Below are 16,394 nucleotides of genomic sequence, written 5' to 3'. Positions count from 1 at the left end.
TTCAGGGTGTGGTTATCTTGCCTGAGTTGCATTTGCCAACACAGCACTTTTCTTTAATCAGACCAAAATTATCAAAGCATCACCAGATATTTCTAACCGTTAGAAGCTTTTTTTGTCGAAAAATCTCAATTCCGTTTTAAGTAACTTCCTGTTTAGCAGGCGGCTGTGGCGAGGTTGCCTGGCAAAAGAAGCCTCATTGCGGACATGTATTTATTCTCCTTTCTTTTTTCTTTTTCAATTTCAAGTTTCTGAAAATTTCTGAAAAAAAGTCAGTGTTTCATTCCCAGATGCGTGGGGAAGTTTGGAATGCCGAAGCCTTACTTTTTAGAAAGGGTCCCGCTTTTAAGTAGCGTCTCCACAAGGTTGAAACATTTATTGATGATTGCCCCCTTAACTTGGTGCTTGAGCAGTTGGAGCGTCGACTCTCCTGTTACACATAGCCCCCTTATCAGACTTTGACAAACGACATCGAACTCCAACCCACAATATAAGACATCGATCCTTTCCCTACAGGCCAGAGCAGTTGGAACGCCACCTGCTACCAGTGTGTAAGGCCTCTCCTCTCTTTCCGCCTTAAATCAGATTCCAGCATACACTATCAGACCCCTTCTTTAAATGTTGCTAGAGACATTTGCATTGTTATGACTGACTCTTCAATGAACCGCCCAGTTTCTCCGCTAAACTACTCCTTTACGCTAGTCAGCTCAGATTCGTGACGAAATTGCTGTGCACTAGGTGCAAGTTTATTTCATTATTTTATAACAAATTTTAAAGTAACTGTCTTTTTCTCGAGCTCTTCTTTGCTTATACCTGCCTTATTATAACACAGTTTCAACGTTCAGTACATGGACTGTATGGGACGGAAATTCCTGAATTGCACAGACCAACGAGCTGTAGACTTTCTAAAAGTACAAAAAAGTTACGGTCTCCTATAATTTCAAAATGCATAATGACATTTGGGATTTCTTTTTCTTCCATACTTTAATTTACAGTAATTTATTTTAAGTAGTTATGTAGCACTATAACGAAAACACTAATCTGGATCACTTTTAAGGCTTTCTATTGCGCTCCAAGATAGAGTGGTCGATCAAAATCTAACGAGCACTCATCCAAGTTAAAAGTACGTTTTGTCAGTTTAGTTGTTACATAAAACTGACCTTTTTAAACTGAATGAATGAACACTAGTACTCTATGTTCTGAGGAGTGTTTTAGAATCTTACATTACGCTTCCACAAATCTCCAACTTAAAATGAAAGAAACTATTCACATTTAATGGAAGCAAGCTACACTTATTCATCAACTTAATCAAGTTAATTTAAAACTGTCGTTGTAATTACATACATTGTTTTGTTTCTACTGCTGTTTTGTCAGCCTCTCAATCGAGTGGCGTAAAACCAAAACCATAGTAATCATAACAGCCAACCACAAGAAGGAAAATACCGAAAAGAGCCAGTGAGATCTCAAAGTAAAAAGAACCAAAATGACTAAAGCGCGCGAAAAAGCGCAGGCGACCAATTCGCGATTGGTTTTAGTTTTGCGTCTGATTGGATGAGAGAGTGGCGCGAGTTTTCTGGACCAGTCACAGAGGAAAGTAAGACAAAACCATTGCAATCCAGGATCACTTTCGACTCTGAATTGAAAATTGAACTATAGACGAGTTGGGATTACGATCAGGTTTGAACAACTCGGCTTAGTTCATTGCTCTCCTTTCGACAACATTAAAGAAATTGAAGATGGTTAGACATTTTTCAAACGAAAGAAAAAAAGACACTTACAAACAGCGCATAGAGATGAAAGAGGGGAAGGCGAAAGTGTGGAGCTGCCGTTTCAAGTGGTAGCCCTACGTCAGCTCTGACGAAGGGCTAACGCTCGAAACTTACTCTTTAGAAACCCCTAACAGCGGGCAATTCCCAATTATAATGCCTTCAACAAGAACATCAGATTTAGGTGATCGTCCGTGCGGACGTTCAGGAAAAAACACTTACGCTTAAAAGAATTACTAAAGCAATATATCCGAGGGTTTGGAGGAGTCTCTCTGTTCTCTCATTTACTCTCAAAAAAGACTAATTCACAAAGCAAGTTCTCAATCCATCCAGGGAGTCCAAACTCCACCGAAGTTGTCAGGATTAGCACTAGGGTCATAGGGCTTGTTCCTAGTCGGCACCATCGTTTCTCTGTACTCTTTAAGCCACAGCAACATGCCGTCTACAACATCTGGGTGGTTTTTAGCCTGGTTCACATACTCACACGGGTCAGCTAGAACATCAAATAAGCAAGGACCCAACTCTGGGGTACACTCAGGGGGATCGCTTGGCGGCTTACCGCAAGTAACAACAGCATTCTTCAACGACACCTGCGCAGCTCGAGTAGAATGATTGGAGTTTTTAATTCCGGGGGGACCATACCATCCGCTCCAGCTTGAACCTGGGGGAGGGGAAGGGGGAGGGATACAATGTCATAAGGTGCTGTTATGTCCGAGTAGTTGTAGTGTTGTGAACATTATGAGAAGGAATAAACACTTATTAGAGCCACAGGTAAAAGTTCGGTACAAAGCCTTGGGGTTGTGTGATTTAAAGTAAAAAAAGTATAGTCGTGTATTACAACTAAAATAGATGAGTTACATTTTTCACGTGAATAAAACTGTCGGGCAAACTGTTTAATTGCCACAACGTACATCAGTGAAGACGATCGAAAAATAGGGCGGGCGAAAAACGGAGCGCGTATCAGATGGAAAAGATGGGGAAAATCTTTCTCCTGCTTTTCAGACGTTCGCTGTTTTTTCCTACTCGCCCACTTTTTTATTGCTGTCACTGACTCACTGAAATCCTGCCACAGACAACAACCTGCTCAAACTCTTCGAATTTAATCTTATTCCACTCAGTTTCCACAAAATAGAGAGAGTTGTCACAAAGAAAAATCAGTATTACGTCATAACGTATGGTGATACTTACTTATATTAACAAGAAGTTTCCATTGCCTGTACCGTAGAGCCGAGTCACCCCTGACAGGGTCTATGTTGAGGAGGATTTCTTCGCGGGGACACAGAGAAGCATGTGAAAGCGTGTCCCACATATCATAGCCATCCACATTAAGAAGTTTATGAATGTCACCTCCTGCTACACTGTACAATGTGGGAAGCCAATCAGTCACATGCATCAAATCCATGCTTACTCGGCCTTTCACGGCCAGTAGAGGACTGTGTACGAATCCCGCGCCACGAACGCCTCCTGTCAAAACAATTAACATTTTCGATCATCTAATGCAACACACCAACCACTAAAACGCATACCACTACATCGGGATGCACGTACTACAAAGAGAAATTCATCATAACGTGGAGGCAGCGTGGCCGAGTGGTCAGCGCGTTGGACTCATAATCCGCTGCTCCTGGGTTCGAGTCCCGCTCTGACCACTATCTGGATTTGTTTCACGGTAGATCCGAGTTCAAATCCTCGGCCACGCTTGTAAATAGCAAACTGGTTTGCCTCTGGCCAGTTGGAATTCTTAACAATTTATGTTCAATTTGAATTATTTATTTCTGTTGTTTATTCTGGGCCTCCTGGAAAGTAGCTAGTAGCTAAGTGTGGTGCCACATTAAATAATAACTTAACTTAACTTATCAACCCCTAAGGGTCACTTGCATTTAATTTCTCTTTTCGACATTACCCTTGAATCAAACATTGAGGTTGGGAGAATAACGGAATGATCAATAACCAAAGCTCTTGTGAATAGAATAAGATAGCTGGTAGGTTTTGGGCTCGGTAAAGAAATAGAGAAAGATGTTTTTCGTCTTGTCACGAGCGTGCGACAAAGAAACAATCCAGAGTCGCCATGAGGTATTGAACCTCAGACCTTCGGATTCCGCGCTCCGATGCTAAAGCTCTTGATTGTTAAACAAATTCTCCTTGTCAGCACCTTAGAAAATTCTTGAAGAACAGTAAGGAGAATATGCACACAGAAACAAGGGTGTAAAAGGTTCGACTCACCTTCCCACAACGTCCATTTTACACCCCTCAGAGGAAAGTTACAAGCCATATTCATATCATAACCGTTTGCTGGACCGCCATTGTCTGTTGAAAAGACGATCACTGAATTGTCGTACAAACCACTCCCTTTGAGTGCATCAACAAGCTGCAATAGAGATTTTTTGTAAACTCATTAGGAAACTGCCATTAATCACCAACTCTTTAACCTAGGGCCAATTGAATGCAAGTTACATAATCAAGCAAAACATACACTTAATCAAACAAAATGAAATATGAAAATTCAAAGAAACCCTTTAAAAAAACTGTAATAGTGTAAATAAAGAGGCGTGTTGGGTGTACCTCTCCTACTTTCTGATCAAGGACTGAAACGACTGCTGCAAAGATTCTTCTGTTTTCATCTTGGATGTGGGAGAACTTCTTGATTACATCTGGTGGAGCTTGAATTGGCTGAATATAATTTGCACTGTGGACAGCTTGGTACGGAAGATACAAAAACAAAGGCTTGGAAGGGTCGTGCTTTTTAATGATGTCTATAGCTCTATCTGTAAACATATCAGTACTGTATTGGCCCCAATCTGTCCAGACAGGCTGAAATGTATGCTGAAAAGAGATGTGTAAATATTACAGGTACAGGTAAATAAAAACTTTGAACAGTTGTGATTTCAACCCTTTACACCGCCCTGACATCAGTATGCATATTCTCCATGCTGTTTTCTAAACATTAATTTTCTTAAGGTGATAAAAAGAAAATAATTCAAATACTGGAAAATTATAGACGAACGATTGACGTTTCGGCCATATCACACGGCCTTCATCGGGAAAAGTGGCAAAGTGACAAGATAGTCCCACATAGACGCCTTGAAGTTTGATAAGTCGGTGATCATTTCCTTTATTCCCGCGACCTTAATGTGCCATTCCTTGGTGATATTGTAAGGAGAAGTTTTATGGAAGTCACTCTTACGAGTCAAAGAGAGAGAGTCAACAAGAGAGAAATTTTCTAAGAAAATGCTCAAATTCTAGATGGAATCAAGAAGACGTTATAAAAATTCAAGAAAAAGTGTACAGGTAGGTGAGACAAGTGAGGGATAACGAGATGGAGGCAGAATGGAGAAAGATATCAGAGAAGAAGGTTAAATTGTTGAATGTCTGAAATGCGGGAGAAAGAGAAAAGAGGATGGGTTAGCAGAAAAGAGCAATGTTGTGAATGGCTGTGCAGAACAAGGGAAATGGGAAGAGGGAAGAACGTGGAGAAGAAAGAGATGGTTTGTCAAAAAGAAATGATAAAGAAAAGAATAACAAAGAGGAATGTTCTGTAGGAAATGAGAATTTGTGTGTAAAAGGAGAACAGGTTGATCAATTTACTACTTTGGATAGTAAACTGGAAAACGTGGGTACTTAGTTACATAATTATATAGGGAGACGGAGGGGGGGGTAAGGACTCTTTTGTAATCCATTCACCATTGAGGTCATAGTAGTAATCCTCCCCACTGTCTCTACTATATTTCTTATGGTGTGAGTTATGAGAATAAAGTGTTGGATCAATTGATGCTTTTCCATATTTGTATCATCTGTACCCTTGATATTGTATGAAAATTGAAGGAACAAAGTACTCTGTGGTAAACCTGCACAAAGGACTATTCTAATATTTTTTGAATGAGAAACTTTCTGTATCCTTTCCTCTATAACTTACAATCGATGATTTTGAAAATGTTACCCTTTTACCCCCAGGAGTGACCAAAACAGAATTTTTCCCAACAATTCTTGCTCAAATTTGGACAGAAGGGTTTTGAGAAGAAAGTAACATCAGTTAGCGGATGTAGTGTGCTCTAACACTTGATTCTCAGGGGTAAAGTTATAAAAAATGTAAGGCAGACAGTGGAAAGAATTGAATTTTAGATTTCAGGTCAACAAAAGGGTTAACAATTTATTGTAGATGATAAACAGATTTACCTCTGTATTGTTATGAAGATCCAATCCCCAGCCATATTTTTCATGATTTGAATGATCCCAATAATCTTCTTTTCCACAATAATAACCGAAAAAAGTGTCAAATCCTCTCCTAGTGGGAGTGTAGTTTGTTTTGAAGAAACCAAGATGCCACTGGAGGAGATGAAATAAAACAAGGCATATACATGACTTTTACATTAGACAACTTGTACTGTATTTCGAGAGACATGCAAAGGAAGAAGGAAACACATGGAAGTGTTTTCTACCATCATGATGCCTTATGACCCCTCCTTAAAATTGATGGTGCAGTATTTCTGACAGTGTAGCAAGGCAAAATTGATAGATAGCAATAGTAATTTCATCAGCATGGACAAGAGAATTGGTGTCAGGTGAGAGGAATTGTGGGTATGGTTTTCAGATATGTATTTTTGGCTGTTGAAATTTGAAAATCATTAAAAAAATTAAAGCCCAGCAGCTATTAGGTACCCAAGTTTTGCACAAAAAGCCTTTTGGAGCCTGAATTTTTTAAGGCTTCTTTCCTAAACTGCTTTAATTAAAGTTTACCAGCAAGGACTGTTTTTAATTCTTGCATATCAGCAGGGGGTCAAAATACAATTTACATCATCCCATCTGTCTCCTCGATCCTCAAGAATAAACAATGAGGATACTACAAGTGAAACAGAACTGGATATTCTGTTGTCATTCCATTTACTGTACAGAGTATATGTAATTTTGCTTTAATCTGTTCAGTTCGTACAACTCTGTAAACAAAAGGAATAAGATATTTAGCATGGTTATTTTGGATGGCAGGCAACATTTTGTGCAATCAATTTGGAACTAAATAAGAGTTATATCAAAGAGCAGTAGTCCAGGAGGCCATAAGCAAGTTAGAGTAATTCCAGACAAATAAAACACAATCCATTCCCTCCTTGTATTCAAATCTAATTTTAATGAAACAAGTCTTGCATCCTCCTTCCTTCATTGTACCTATCATTTGCCAAAGAAAGTTTGATGGATCTAAAAGTAGCTTTAGAATTTGCTCTCTTCTTTAATCATGCAATGGGCATTTTAAGAAAATTACAATTATATAATATTGTGGTTCAACTGCACTCTCTTTGCAATTAACTCATATTAGCTCCCTTTGCTGCCAATAAAACCTGGAAGGAGTACAGTTAAGTTATTACCGGTAACTAAAGGCAGTTTTTTTTTTTTAATGGTTATACTTTTACTATAATTACATGTACCTTTCCAACAGCATGTGTGGCATATCCAAGTTCCTTTAGGTACTGTGGCAAAAGAGTCTCATTCAAGCCCAGTCCATATGGCTGACTAGCTAATATAACATCATGTTGCATACCTGTCGTGAATAATAATCAGGATAACAGGAAAAGTCTTGTTACATAATTATGGTTTGGTTCATAGTTATGAGTTTGAGCACATAAATAATGCAATAAACTTTCTTCATGATCAAGTTGTCCTCAAGTGCATATACCTCATTGACCAAATGTGAGGCTGACCAAGATGGCTTGAGGTTTAAGCCGAGTTATTTTTCATGCATTTTTAATTTCCAGCCATCTTAACTGCACAATCATAGTGAATAAAGGATTCATCATAATTATAGGAAAAAGATTTTATTTTAATAATAGTTACAAATGACTTGCTTATTTTCAAGTGCTGGCAAAGAAAGCCAGTTTTTGTAGCACAATAAACTCACAATATTTGTTTATGTTTTCTTTGTTTCAACTGACTTCTGCTTTTTATAACTCCAAAATTTTGCAAAAATTACCAACTTTGTAAGTCTATTCATGCAAATTTAATTTTTTTGCTTATGATAAACACAGGCAATCCAAAGCAGACAAGATGAGCTCAAGTAGCCAATGAGAACCCAGAATTTGCTTCATCTTGCCCATGGGTGCTGCCAGCTAAATAATAATGTAAATTATGGGCGCTCTGATTGGTCAATTCAGTGTCTACTATTTGCCCATGAGTGTACTCTGCTGATGTGAGCAAATGTTTCCAAGTTTCTCAAGAAGCTAGAGTCGCTGTATACCTTTTTGTACTTAGCAACCACCCATGTGCATCCCTTACTCAACAGTCTACGCTGTGGTGTTTACCATTTGTTCACTAATGCAGTGTTTGAGACCAGTAAACATAGTCATAAAGTCCACCACACTGAAGAAGTTAAAAATAATCTTCTCCTAAAAAAAAAAAGCCATGGCACAGATCATGTTTATCCGAAAAGGATGCATGACCCTTCAAACTGGTACTCATGAAAATAACAAACAAACAAAACAGAAACCTAGCTACACCGGAGGAGGAATAAAAGAAATGAGATACTTCCCTGTTCCTTGGAAAAAAGCAGACAAACAAACAACACACAAATTAGAGCAAGTCAATTATCTAAACATTCACCTGTATGGATGGGATATCGGCCTGTCATTATTGCACTTCTAGTTGGTGTACAAATACTTTGGACATAATAATTGTTGAGAATTACCCCACCATTAGCCAGTTCATCCAGGTTTGGAGTTGGAATCTGCTCTGAGCCATGAAAGCTCACATCATCCCATCCCTAAAAGAGCAACAGAAAGTTAGGTAATGGTCAAAGAAAAACTTGATAATCCATTGAAACTTCATGACACTTTTACAGGCCAAAGGGTTTACATCCTGGCTGGAAAAGGTTTTGTGAAAGTGAAATGTCTTGCCCCAGAGCAAAACACAAATGACCTGAATGCTGGGTCTCAAATCGACTGGCTGAGAAGGATAAACGGGCTCTCTACCTTGCAATTAGGAAATTAACAGATTAAACTAACTCACCAGATCATCTGCCAGAATGAATATGATGTTGGGTTTAGAATTCTGTTTAATAGCCAATGTTATAGATGACAGAAGAACCAGTTCTGATATAAACCACAAAATCCCCATCCTGAATTGAATTATCCTGTCAAAAATCAAAATTAACAAACTTGAAAATGGCATCAATCAATGACCCATGCAGGAGAAAATACTTGGGTAAAACTTCTAGTGAAATCCCTAACCCACAAAAACTGCCAGAAATGTCATTAGATGTTTTTTCTCTATTTCTACACGCAGACTGTCGACTCTTGGTTTTCAAGTAATGTCATTCAGATTACAAAATCAGAAATTGTTTTGTTTCTAAAGATTTGTACATTGTACAGGTGGAAGAACAATAGGACACGTAGTACCCTACAAAGTTCATCCACCTAAACCCAACCCACCCATCCCACCCTGGGTAAGGACATTCATCACACAGTAATCTAAAGATTTGAACATTGTACAGGTGGAAGAACAATAGGACATGTAGTACCCCACAAGGTTCATCCACCTAAACCCAACCCACCCATCCCACCCCAGAGAAAGACATCCATCACACAGTAATCTCATGCATGGGAAATTAATGTCTCCTACCCCTAACCCTGCAGGAGACGTGACCTCCATTTATTCGTCCCTATCCGAGAAGACTAGACTATCTAAACCATTTCTTGATGTTATAGAAAGGAAGCATATTCTTCTCAATTATTTTGAGATCTGGCTCCGGTTGTTCAAAGGGTGGACAGCGCTATCCAACGGATAAATCACTATCCAGCAGATAAGTGTTACCAAAACGTTTTATCCACTGGATAGTGCTATCCATCCTTCGAACAACCGGGGCCTGAAATGTTGGTCCGGCCGGGGCTTGAACCCTCAATCTTTTGAGATTTTAGTTTACTAGTTAGTTGTTAGAACAGCTGAAGACTTATCATTTTACAAATTTTCAGTTTCATAGGGTTTTTCGTCTTGTGTTAAAGCAAAATTGAATTTCTAAGCTTTCCCCTGGTGAAAAACCTCACAGGATCTTTAAGGATCATTGAGGATTGTCAATGACCTATCAAGGATCCTCAAAGACAAGGATCTTCAAAGGATCCTAGAAGAATCTTTCAATGATCTTCAAAGATCTTCACATGCAAAATGGTAAAAAAAGGTAAAAAAAGTGACTTATTCGCTGAGATTTTGCAATCTAAACGGTCCTTGTTTGAGGATAAGTATACTCATAATTATTGATGTTTATGAGCCCGCAGAAGATGAGTAAAGGCTTTGTATAGCAAAATTCAAATTTGGCCGCCATTTTGTGCCCCTCTGAGGGACACAAACATGGCATCTTCATACAAAGCGTTATAAATTTAAGTAAAACATTTCATCGACTATCCCCCGCACGAAATATAGCAAAGAACCAGAATCTTTGCGAGACTGCTTGAATATCCATCTTCTTTCATCTCTTTGATTATTGACTTAATTTGTTTAATCCTTTTGACTGCGAGGTTACCCCTAGCTCATCACGAGCAACAGAGTTCCAAATAGATCAAATCTACTTCAAAATAGTTCAAAATCAGCTTGTCGTTGAGCATCAGAGCGACCAAGATTCTGATGTGATGATGTCCAATCGAAAGGTAACGTTGAGTATTATTTCATTTCGACAACCGTGCTACAATTATCGGAATCACTATCTCTAAAGACTTTAAAAGTTGCGCATAGAACTTTAGCAAATACACTAAATTTCGTCGGAACTAAACAATTTACCTCATCTTACCTCAATCCACTGTTGTCTGTCTACTGCAGAGGTGGACGACAAGATAACGAAAGAGATGATGGCAAACCAGGTTTATCACATGACTGTCACGATTCAATACCCAGACCTCTTTCTAAATTATTATTTTCGCGTGCACGACAAACCAAGAATTCGTGTTTATTTATAATGTACTCTGTTACTCTGCCATTAAACTCCATTGATTATCTCTTTTAATATCGGCAGAGCAGCTACTCAACGCGGCAGAGCAGCTACTCAACGGAACTATACTTCACTTTTCGACAAAAATTGTTTTATTCTCTCCGAACTGCGTGACTTCGTGGATTAAAGAGTTGCGTGATAACTAAATATTGACATCTGGGGAGGAGTCAACCGTGGGTTTAGTTCATCGACCGCGTGCTAACGCATCAACTCTCCTCTCTGAGCGAGTATTAAATGAAAGGTAAGGCTCATTTTAAGGCATAGTCTTTTTTTTATTTTTAAAGACCATGCGATAATTAGCTTCTGAGGCAAGATGTCCGCACAACAAACAGTTCAGACCTGGTTGGAATGATGGAAGATAATTGTAAAAATTGTACACTAATGCAGTGGTTAATTAAGCATCCTACAGTGAAGGACTCATAGGATTTAGGATTTTAATCATGATTCGTAACTTTTAATTCACTATTAGTTAGGTGTCTACAATTAATTTACGCAAATGTAAGCTAGATTAATCTCACACGTTAATAAAGTTTTTATCTTTATCTTATCTTATCTTCTTAGACGAAGAAAACAATGGCGACTTTGGGACTACGACTTTGTTTTGGAATAGTGTGGAGTTATCTATACAGAAACATTTCCGCTTTTGAAGTTGAACCGATTAGCTGCCTTTCCACATTCTGTCAATGAAGCTTAAACCACCAGTCGACGCTATGAGTTATTATCATATTCCTATTCATCGCTGTCGTCATTGATTTTTACTTAAACTGCAAAAAAGTCAGGCTCAACGCTTCATTTTATTTTCATACTCATGAGTGCATGATTTGGTAAGATATTTGAAGTCTAACTTTGTGTAATTGTTTTTTTTTCTCCTGTAAACTTTACCAAATAGTGATATTTTTAAGCTCTTAAGTTCACAAGTGAGCGCAGCGAATTCGTGAGAGATACTTTCAGCACGAGAAGATAAAATTCGTATCCCCAAGCGGCCATGTAATGTTCTGTTTATTATATAGATACTGATGAAATTTCCACATAAAAGACAATTTTTTTTTATTCATTTCCGAAACAGCAATTGGTAATTATGTTGGTAACCATGGCCACACCAATATCCTCACAGGTGAAAGATAAAAATAGTATCTTCACTGCGCGCGGTGAAGATATGATTTTTTAGTAAAAGGAGAAATCCTGGTATTTCATCAGTATCTATATAAGAAATGGAAATACTTAGCTTTTACCTTCATTCCATTATTTCAGAAATCGTATATATGCGGAAATTTACTCATGAACTCTAACTTGAAAATGACTGTGGAGCGGTCGAAACGTCGTTCATATTTTTTATTGTTCGTTTTTATCACTAAATGTTTTAGTGATATTTTTTTTCCTGAGTTGTATGGTGAACATATCTGGTTGAGAGAAATATTGCCTTCCTTTGCACAACATGTAATTTCTCCTTACAGTACATGTTATACCGCTGAGTCATTTCGATCATGAGAATAAAGGAAATGGTCCCTGTAATGATCCCAAGAGAACTAAAGTATCCAAACAAACAGATTTAACTCAACTAGTTTCATTGCAAACGTAACATGGCCGCCTTATCAAAAGCACATGGTTTTCTCCTACCCCAGCATACTTAGCGGCCTAATACATTACAGTCACCGACTTAAGAAGTTCCTTAATTAGGAGCGATAATTTTCCAAATTAGGTATGATTGATAAAGATCAAATTCCAAGTGTCATTGTTTTTGTGTTTTATAGAGAGTGTTTTACCCTTGTTATCAGAAATATAGAGGTCTGGAATCCACCACCTCCTCTTTAATTCTTTATTTGACTGCTTTTACTCAGTCTCTTTCCACAAGCTCAGATACACTTGGTTTGATTGATAAAAATAATCCAAATTTGTGAAGGAAAGACTCTATAAATATCTCAAACAGATATACTCACTCAACTAGATCTATCCTTTTTTTTATTAGACATAACATTTACTTGATTTCCCTTTTTTTAAAAAGAAAAAATGGCCAATTTTCTGTTCATCTGGCTGAGTGGTGATGCACAAGCATACTGCATGAATACCTAATCAACAGGTGACAATGGTAGCTGACAGGAAAACCAGACAAAAAGCTGATTGGTAACCAGTGAGCAGTGGACCCTATGTCTCACAAAGGAGGAATTTAGAGGAAAGCTCCTGGTCAGTTAAAGTGATGGTATGGGATGGGGCTAAACTCTGTCTGAATAAACTGCTACCCATAATGTCTCCTATGTCATATGTCTTCTCCAGATGAAGAACTGCCAGATGACATGGTGAGATGATAGTTTTCTTAAATGACTGAATCATGATGTTCATATCATGACTTGGGAATTAAAGTGGCGTGTTTAGTCGAGTGCTGCACCTATTTTAGGGCAGCATTTGAATAAAACTCCTTATTTGGGAACAGCACAGTAGACCTCTTTAGTTCGTATGATTTTTTTACCCATTTCAGGTCATTTGATGACACTGATTTAGAGAACTGCTGTTTTATTTTTAATTTCCTGTTATTTGACTGAATTACTTGTGTATGATTTACAAAAGGTAAACTGCTGGGAATCCCTTGAGAACTGTGAGGGTAAACAAAACATACCTTACATTCAATTAAGCAAAAGGGGTCTATTAACTATGCAACATTCTGTTGGTAATAGATCCATGATTACCATCATGAATATAGAACAAGGTTCTACACTTTCTGAGTAAAAGAACCAAAAATTGAAATGAAAATGAAATGAATTGTGGTTCGCATGAGTTCACTGAAATTGTGTTTTGAGAATAGTATACTTTAACAGAGGGCAAGTTTTGTTAAATATAGCAATGTTTTAGAAAACGGTATGATTTTTTTTTTCTTTCAAAGGCATCTAGGACATGGGTTTCATAAAAACCGTTACAAAAGAAAACAAATTTACTGAGGTCAAGCCAGTACACATTAGGCATTTTCCTGGAGAAGCCTCCCAACATCTCGCCTTTAATAGAGTTATTTAATGATTTTTTTTAATGACAAGCAGCGAAATCATTTCAAGGGGTCACGAGAAGATACAATGTGGTCTATTGATCACTGCAAATGAGACTGTTTCTGGCTCGTCAAGGTGCTGAATAGTGGTCTTCCTTTTCTTGAGGTAATCCTTCGTTTTGACTCTTCAGTTTTTGCTTAGCAAAATAACTTCTTATAACTTCTTACTTTTCGAGTACCTTTGTACAGCTAGGGAACAAGTGTGTTATTATGAGATGGATAAGAACGGCGAAGAACTTATATCGTGGGTAGCCCCAAGATTGCAGGGCTGCTTGTTAGAATGTATACTTCCCCATACAACCGCCTTGTGGTTCAGCAAGAAATAAAATAAGTTGAGGCGAAATGAAGTCAAATTAAGGACGTCAAGGTAATGATTATAATCCACTTTCAACCATACAAGCAAGAGTAGAAACGTCTCCATAGGCAGTTCCCTTACATATATTCTGTTTGTGTGAGATCCAAGGGGGATTGAAATCGGGATTTCAATCATTACTTCGCTTAAGTCTCTTGCCTGATAAGACTATAAAGTTTTTCTCGGTGTTTGAGTAAAGGAAGATTTTTTTTTCTATTTTATCTGCAAGTGAGGAATTTACTCTTTACATCGATTCAGGATACCGAAGCATGCCTGTGTTCATTTCACTGTTTGTTCCTTTTATCGCTTTGTATTATTTGAAAAAAATTCAGTCGGATTAACAATTACGATTTACTTACATAGGACTTATCTAAATAACTTGAGTTTTTTAATGATGTACTGTATTTTGTTACCCCAGCCGATCATAAGAACTGCCTTACAAGGAATGGAAACACGACGCAAAAATGTTATTTATTGCGTGAAGTACCTCGGACTAGGAAGTCCAGACCCTCTCTCTTTTTGTAATCCGTCGTGAGAGTCGCTGCAAATCGGCGAAAAAATATCTCGAAAAGATACCTTTGTGCGTTACGTTTGTCGCTGTGATGAACAAGTGATAAGCTGGTTAGTAATATGTTCAAGCTTTAACAATCAGTTACCATGCAATTATTAGGTTTTAAATTTGACGCCTACAAAACTACTCAGCAGTGCCGAGCAAAAAGCTGTTTCTGCGGTGCTCCTTTTCCGCGTGCCTTACTTCCCAGAGATCACGTGGAGCCGGGATTTTTCGTTTCGCTGATTTATATGACCCTTTAACATAATTTCATGTATATTTATTATGCAAACGACATGGAGATAAACATCCTGTTTTGCAATTTCTGCTGAGTAATAATTTGCGTGTTTGTTTGTGTATGTAATAAATGTGGGCTGTTTTTAATTACACTACTACATTACCAGAAATGTTTACAGTTTTTTCTCAATTCAGAGAAACAGAACCAGCTATATCAATATTACATAATCACGTTGCTTTCTTCTATTTTTTTCCCCAAATGTTTTTTAATTTTATGATTTAGGTTTTCTGTTTTACTTGATACCAATAGTATCTCAGTACTTTTGATGTAAATGACAACACCAATAATAGTGAACTTAAGCAAAGAAGGCCGCCTTTGAGACGTGGACAACAAATAAAAGATGAACAAAACTTCTTCGGGTGCGCTTTGACTCTATTGTATCAAATGTGTGGTCGTTTTTTTGAGTATTTTAACCTAAATTTTGCCAACCTCATTTATGTTTTCTTTTCTGCCTCTTTTTTTTTTTTACTGTCTTCTGTCTCCAATGCCGACATTTCCCAAAGTTTCGAACTTTTTAGGTGCGGTGAACACAATGTTTTTTCTTGTGTGGGGTCAAAGCGGTCAATCCCGAGCAGGTAATAATGTGCCGATCTTGGGTAACCAGTCAGAACGTAGGATTTCGTTTCATCTTGCCTGCGGGTGCTGCCAGCTATATAATAAAATCTCGTCTTTTTTATGGGTTGAAATGTGTTATGTGTTATTTTACCTACAGGACCCCTTCCATAAAACGGATGGACTACGTGTTGCAGTTGTGTATGAAAGCTTCAGACAACCAGAAAAAAACGGCATCAAAACTTGATGACAGGGCACTTCTCCGGTATCTCTATAAACTCTTGGATATTTTCTACGAGGGAATTTTTGTCGCTATTTTGTAAAAAGAAAAAAACACGCTAAAAAAATAAGGAGATGGTTGTTAATCCACGGTGTTAAATATGTTCTCTTATTTCGTTAATTAATATACGCTTTGTATACTTAACAATTATTCCACGAGCGCGCGTTGGATATGAGATGATAGATAGCCAACGAGGCGCGTAGCGCCGAGTTGGCTATAATCATCTCATATCCAACAAGCGCGAGTGGAATAATTGTTTTATTAAAAACGTTAAATTAAATTATTAAATTTTATTAAATTTTTAGCTCCCGTTTAATTTTAAGCTGATATGTCCGCTTACCATATTTGTATATTATGGTATATTGGCTGATATACCATAATGGCTAAGCCAATAAAAATTCTTGAATTGCATTATCCAATGATCTAGTTTTTAATAAATACGCTTATTTGAATACAGATGGTTGTTAATCCATGGTGTTAAACATGTTCTCTTATTTCGTTAATCAATATACGCTTTGTATGTATACGCTTATTTGAATACATTTTTTTTGGTTTTTCAGCCATCCATAAAAAATAATTCCTTAAGTAAAATATTATAATTCATTTATAAAA

General features: G+C 37.6%; 2 protein-coding genes across 3 annotated transcripts in view; one reads left to right on the top strand and one right to left on the bottom strand.

The window, feature by feature from the left end:
- Positions 1-709: 709 nt before the first annotated feature.
- LOC111321416 (arylsulfatase B) lies at positions 710-10,616 on the bottom strand. Of its 2 annotated transcripts, none has more exons than XM_022924291.2 (9): positions 10,522-10,616; positions 8,751-8,874; positions 8,346-8,505; positions 7,178-7,290; positions 5,937-6,086; positions 4,326-4,586; positions 3,987-4,131; positions 2,952-3,227; positions 710-2,424 (listed from the first exon to the last, which is right to left on the bottom strand). In XM_022924291.2, exons 2-9 carry the CDS (start codon positions 8,856-8,858, stop codon positions 2,084-2,086), a joined length of 1,554 nt encoding a protein of 517 aa, XP_022780026.1. In that variant the 5' UTR covers positions 8,859-8,874; positions 10,522-10,616; the 3' UTR covers positions 710-2,083. The 2 variants fall into 2 exon arrangements, with proteins under 2 accessions (XP_022780026.1, XP_022780025.1); XM_022924290.2 differs by having other exon boundaries at positions 10,512-10,531.
- Positions 10,617-10,644: 28 nt separating this feature from the next.
- Positions 10,645-16,394, top strand: part of LOC111321407 (uncharacterized) — a 38,633-nt gene continuing 32,883 nt past the window's right edge. Inside the window, exons 1-5 of the mRNA XM_088734589.1 lie at positions 10,645-10,960; positions 11,281-11,543; positions 12,722-14,117; positions 14,521-14,723; positions 15,663-15,767. The gene's annotated coding sequence lies outside the window, so the exon portion shown is untranslated. The remainder of the gene's footprint in view (positions 10,961-11,280; positions 11,544-12,721; positions 14,118-14,520; positions 14,724-15,662; positions 15,768-16,394) is intronic.

This window comes from Stylophora pistillata, chromosome 10 (genome assembly GCF_964205215.1).
Source record: "Stylophora pistillata chromosome 10, jaStyPist1.2, whole genome shotgun sequence".
NCBI classification, from domain to species: Eukaryota; Metazoa; Cnidaria; class Anthozoa; order Scleractinia; family Pocilloporidae; genus Stylophora; species Stylophora pistillata.
Note: the sequence above shows the minus strand (reverse complement) of the source record. Positions and strands in the feature narration are given on the sequence as shown.

What these genes read in the sequence shown, in the direction of transcription:
- LOC111321416 (XM_022924290.2), bottom strand. An exon ending in ATCTTCATAACAATACAGAG is followed by an intron (nt 4,587 to 5,936) that starts GTAAATCTGTTT and finishes ATCTCTTTTCAG; the next exon opens with CATACATTTCAGCCTGTCTG. An exon ending in GAAACTTCTTGTTAATATAA is followed by an intron (nt 2,425 to 2,951) that starts GTAAGTATCACC and finishes CCCCTCCCCCAG; the next exon opens with GTTCAAGCTGGAGCGGATGG.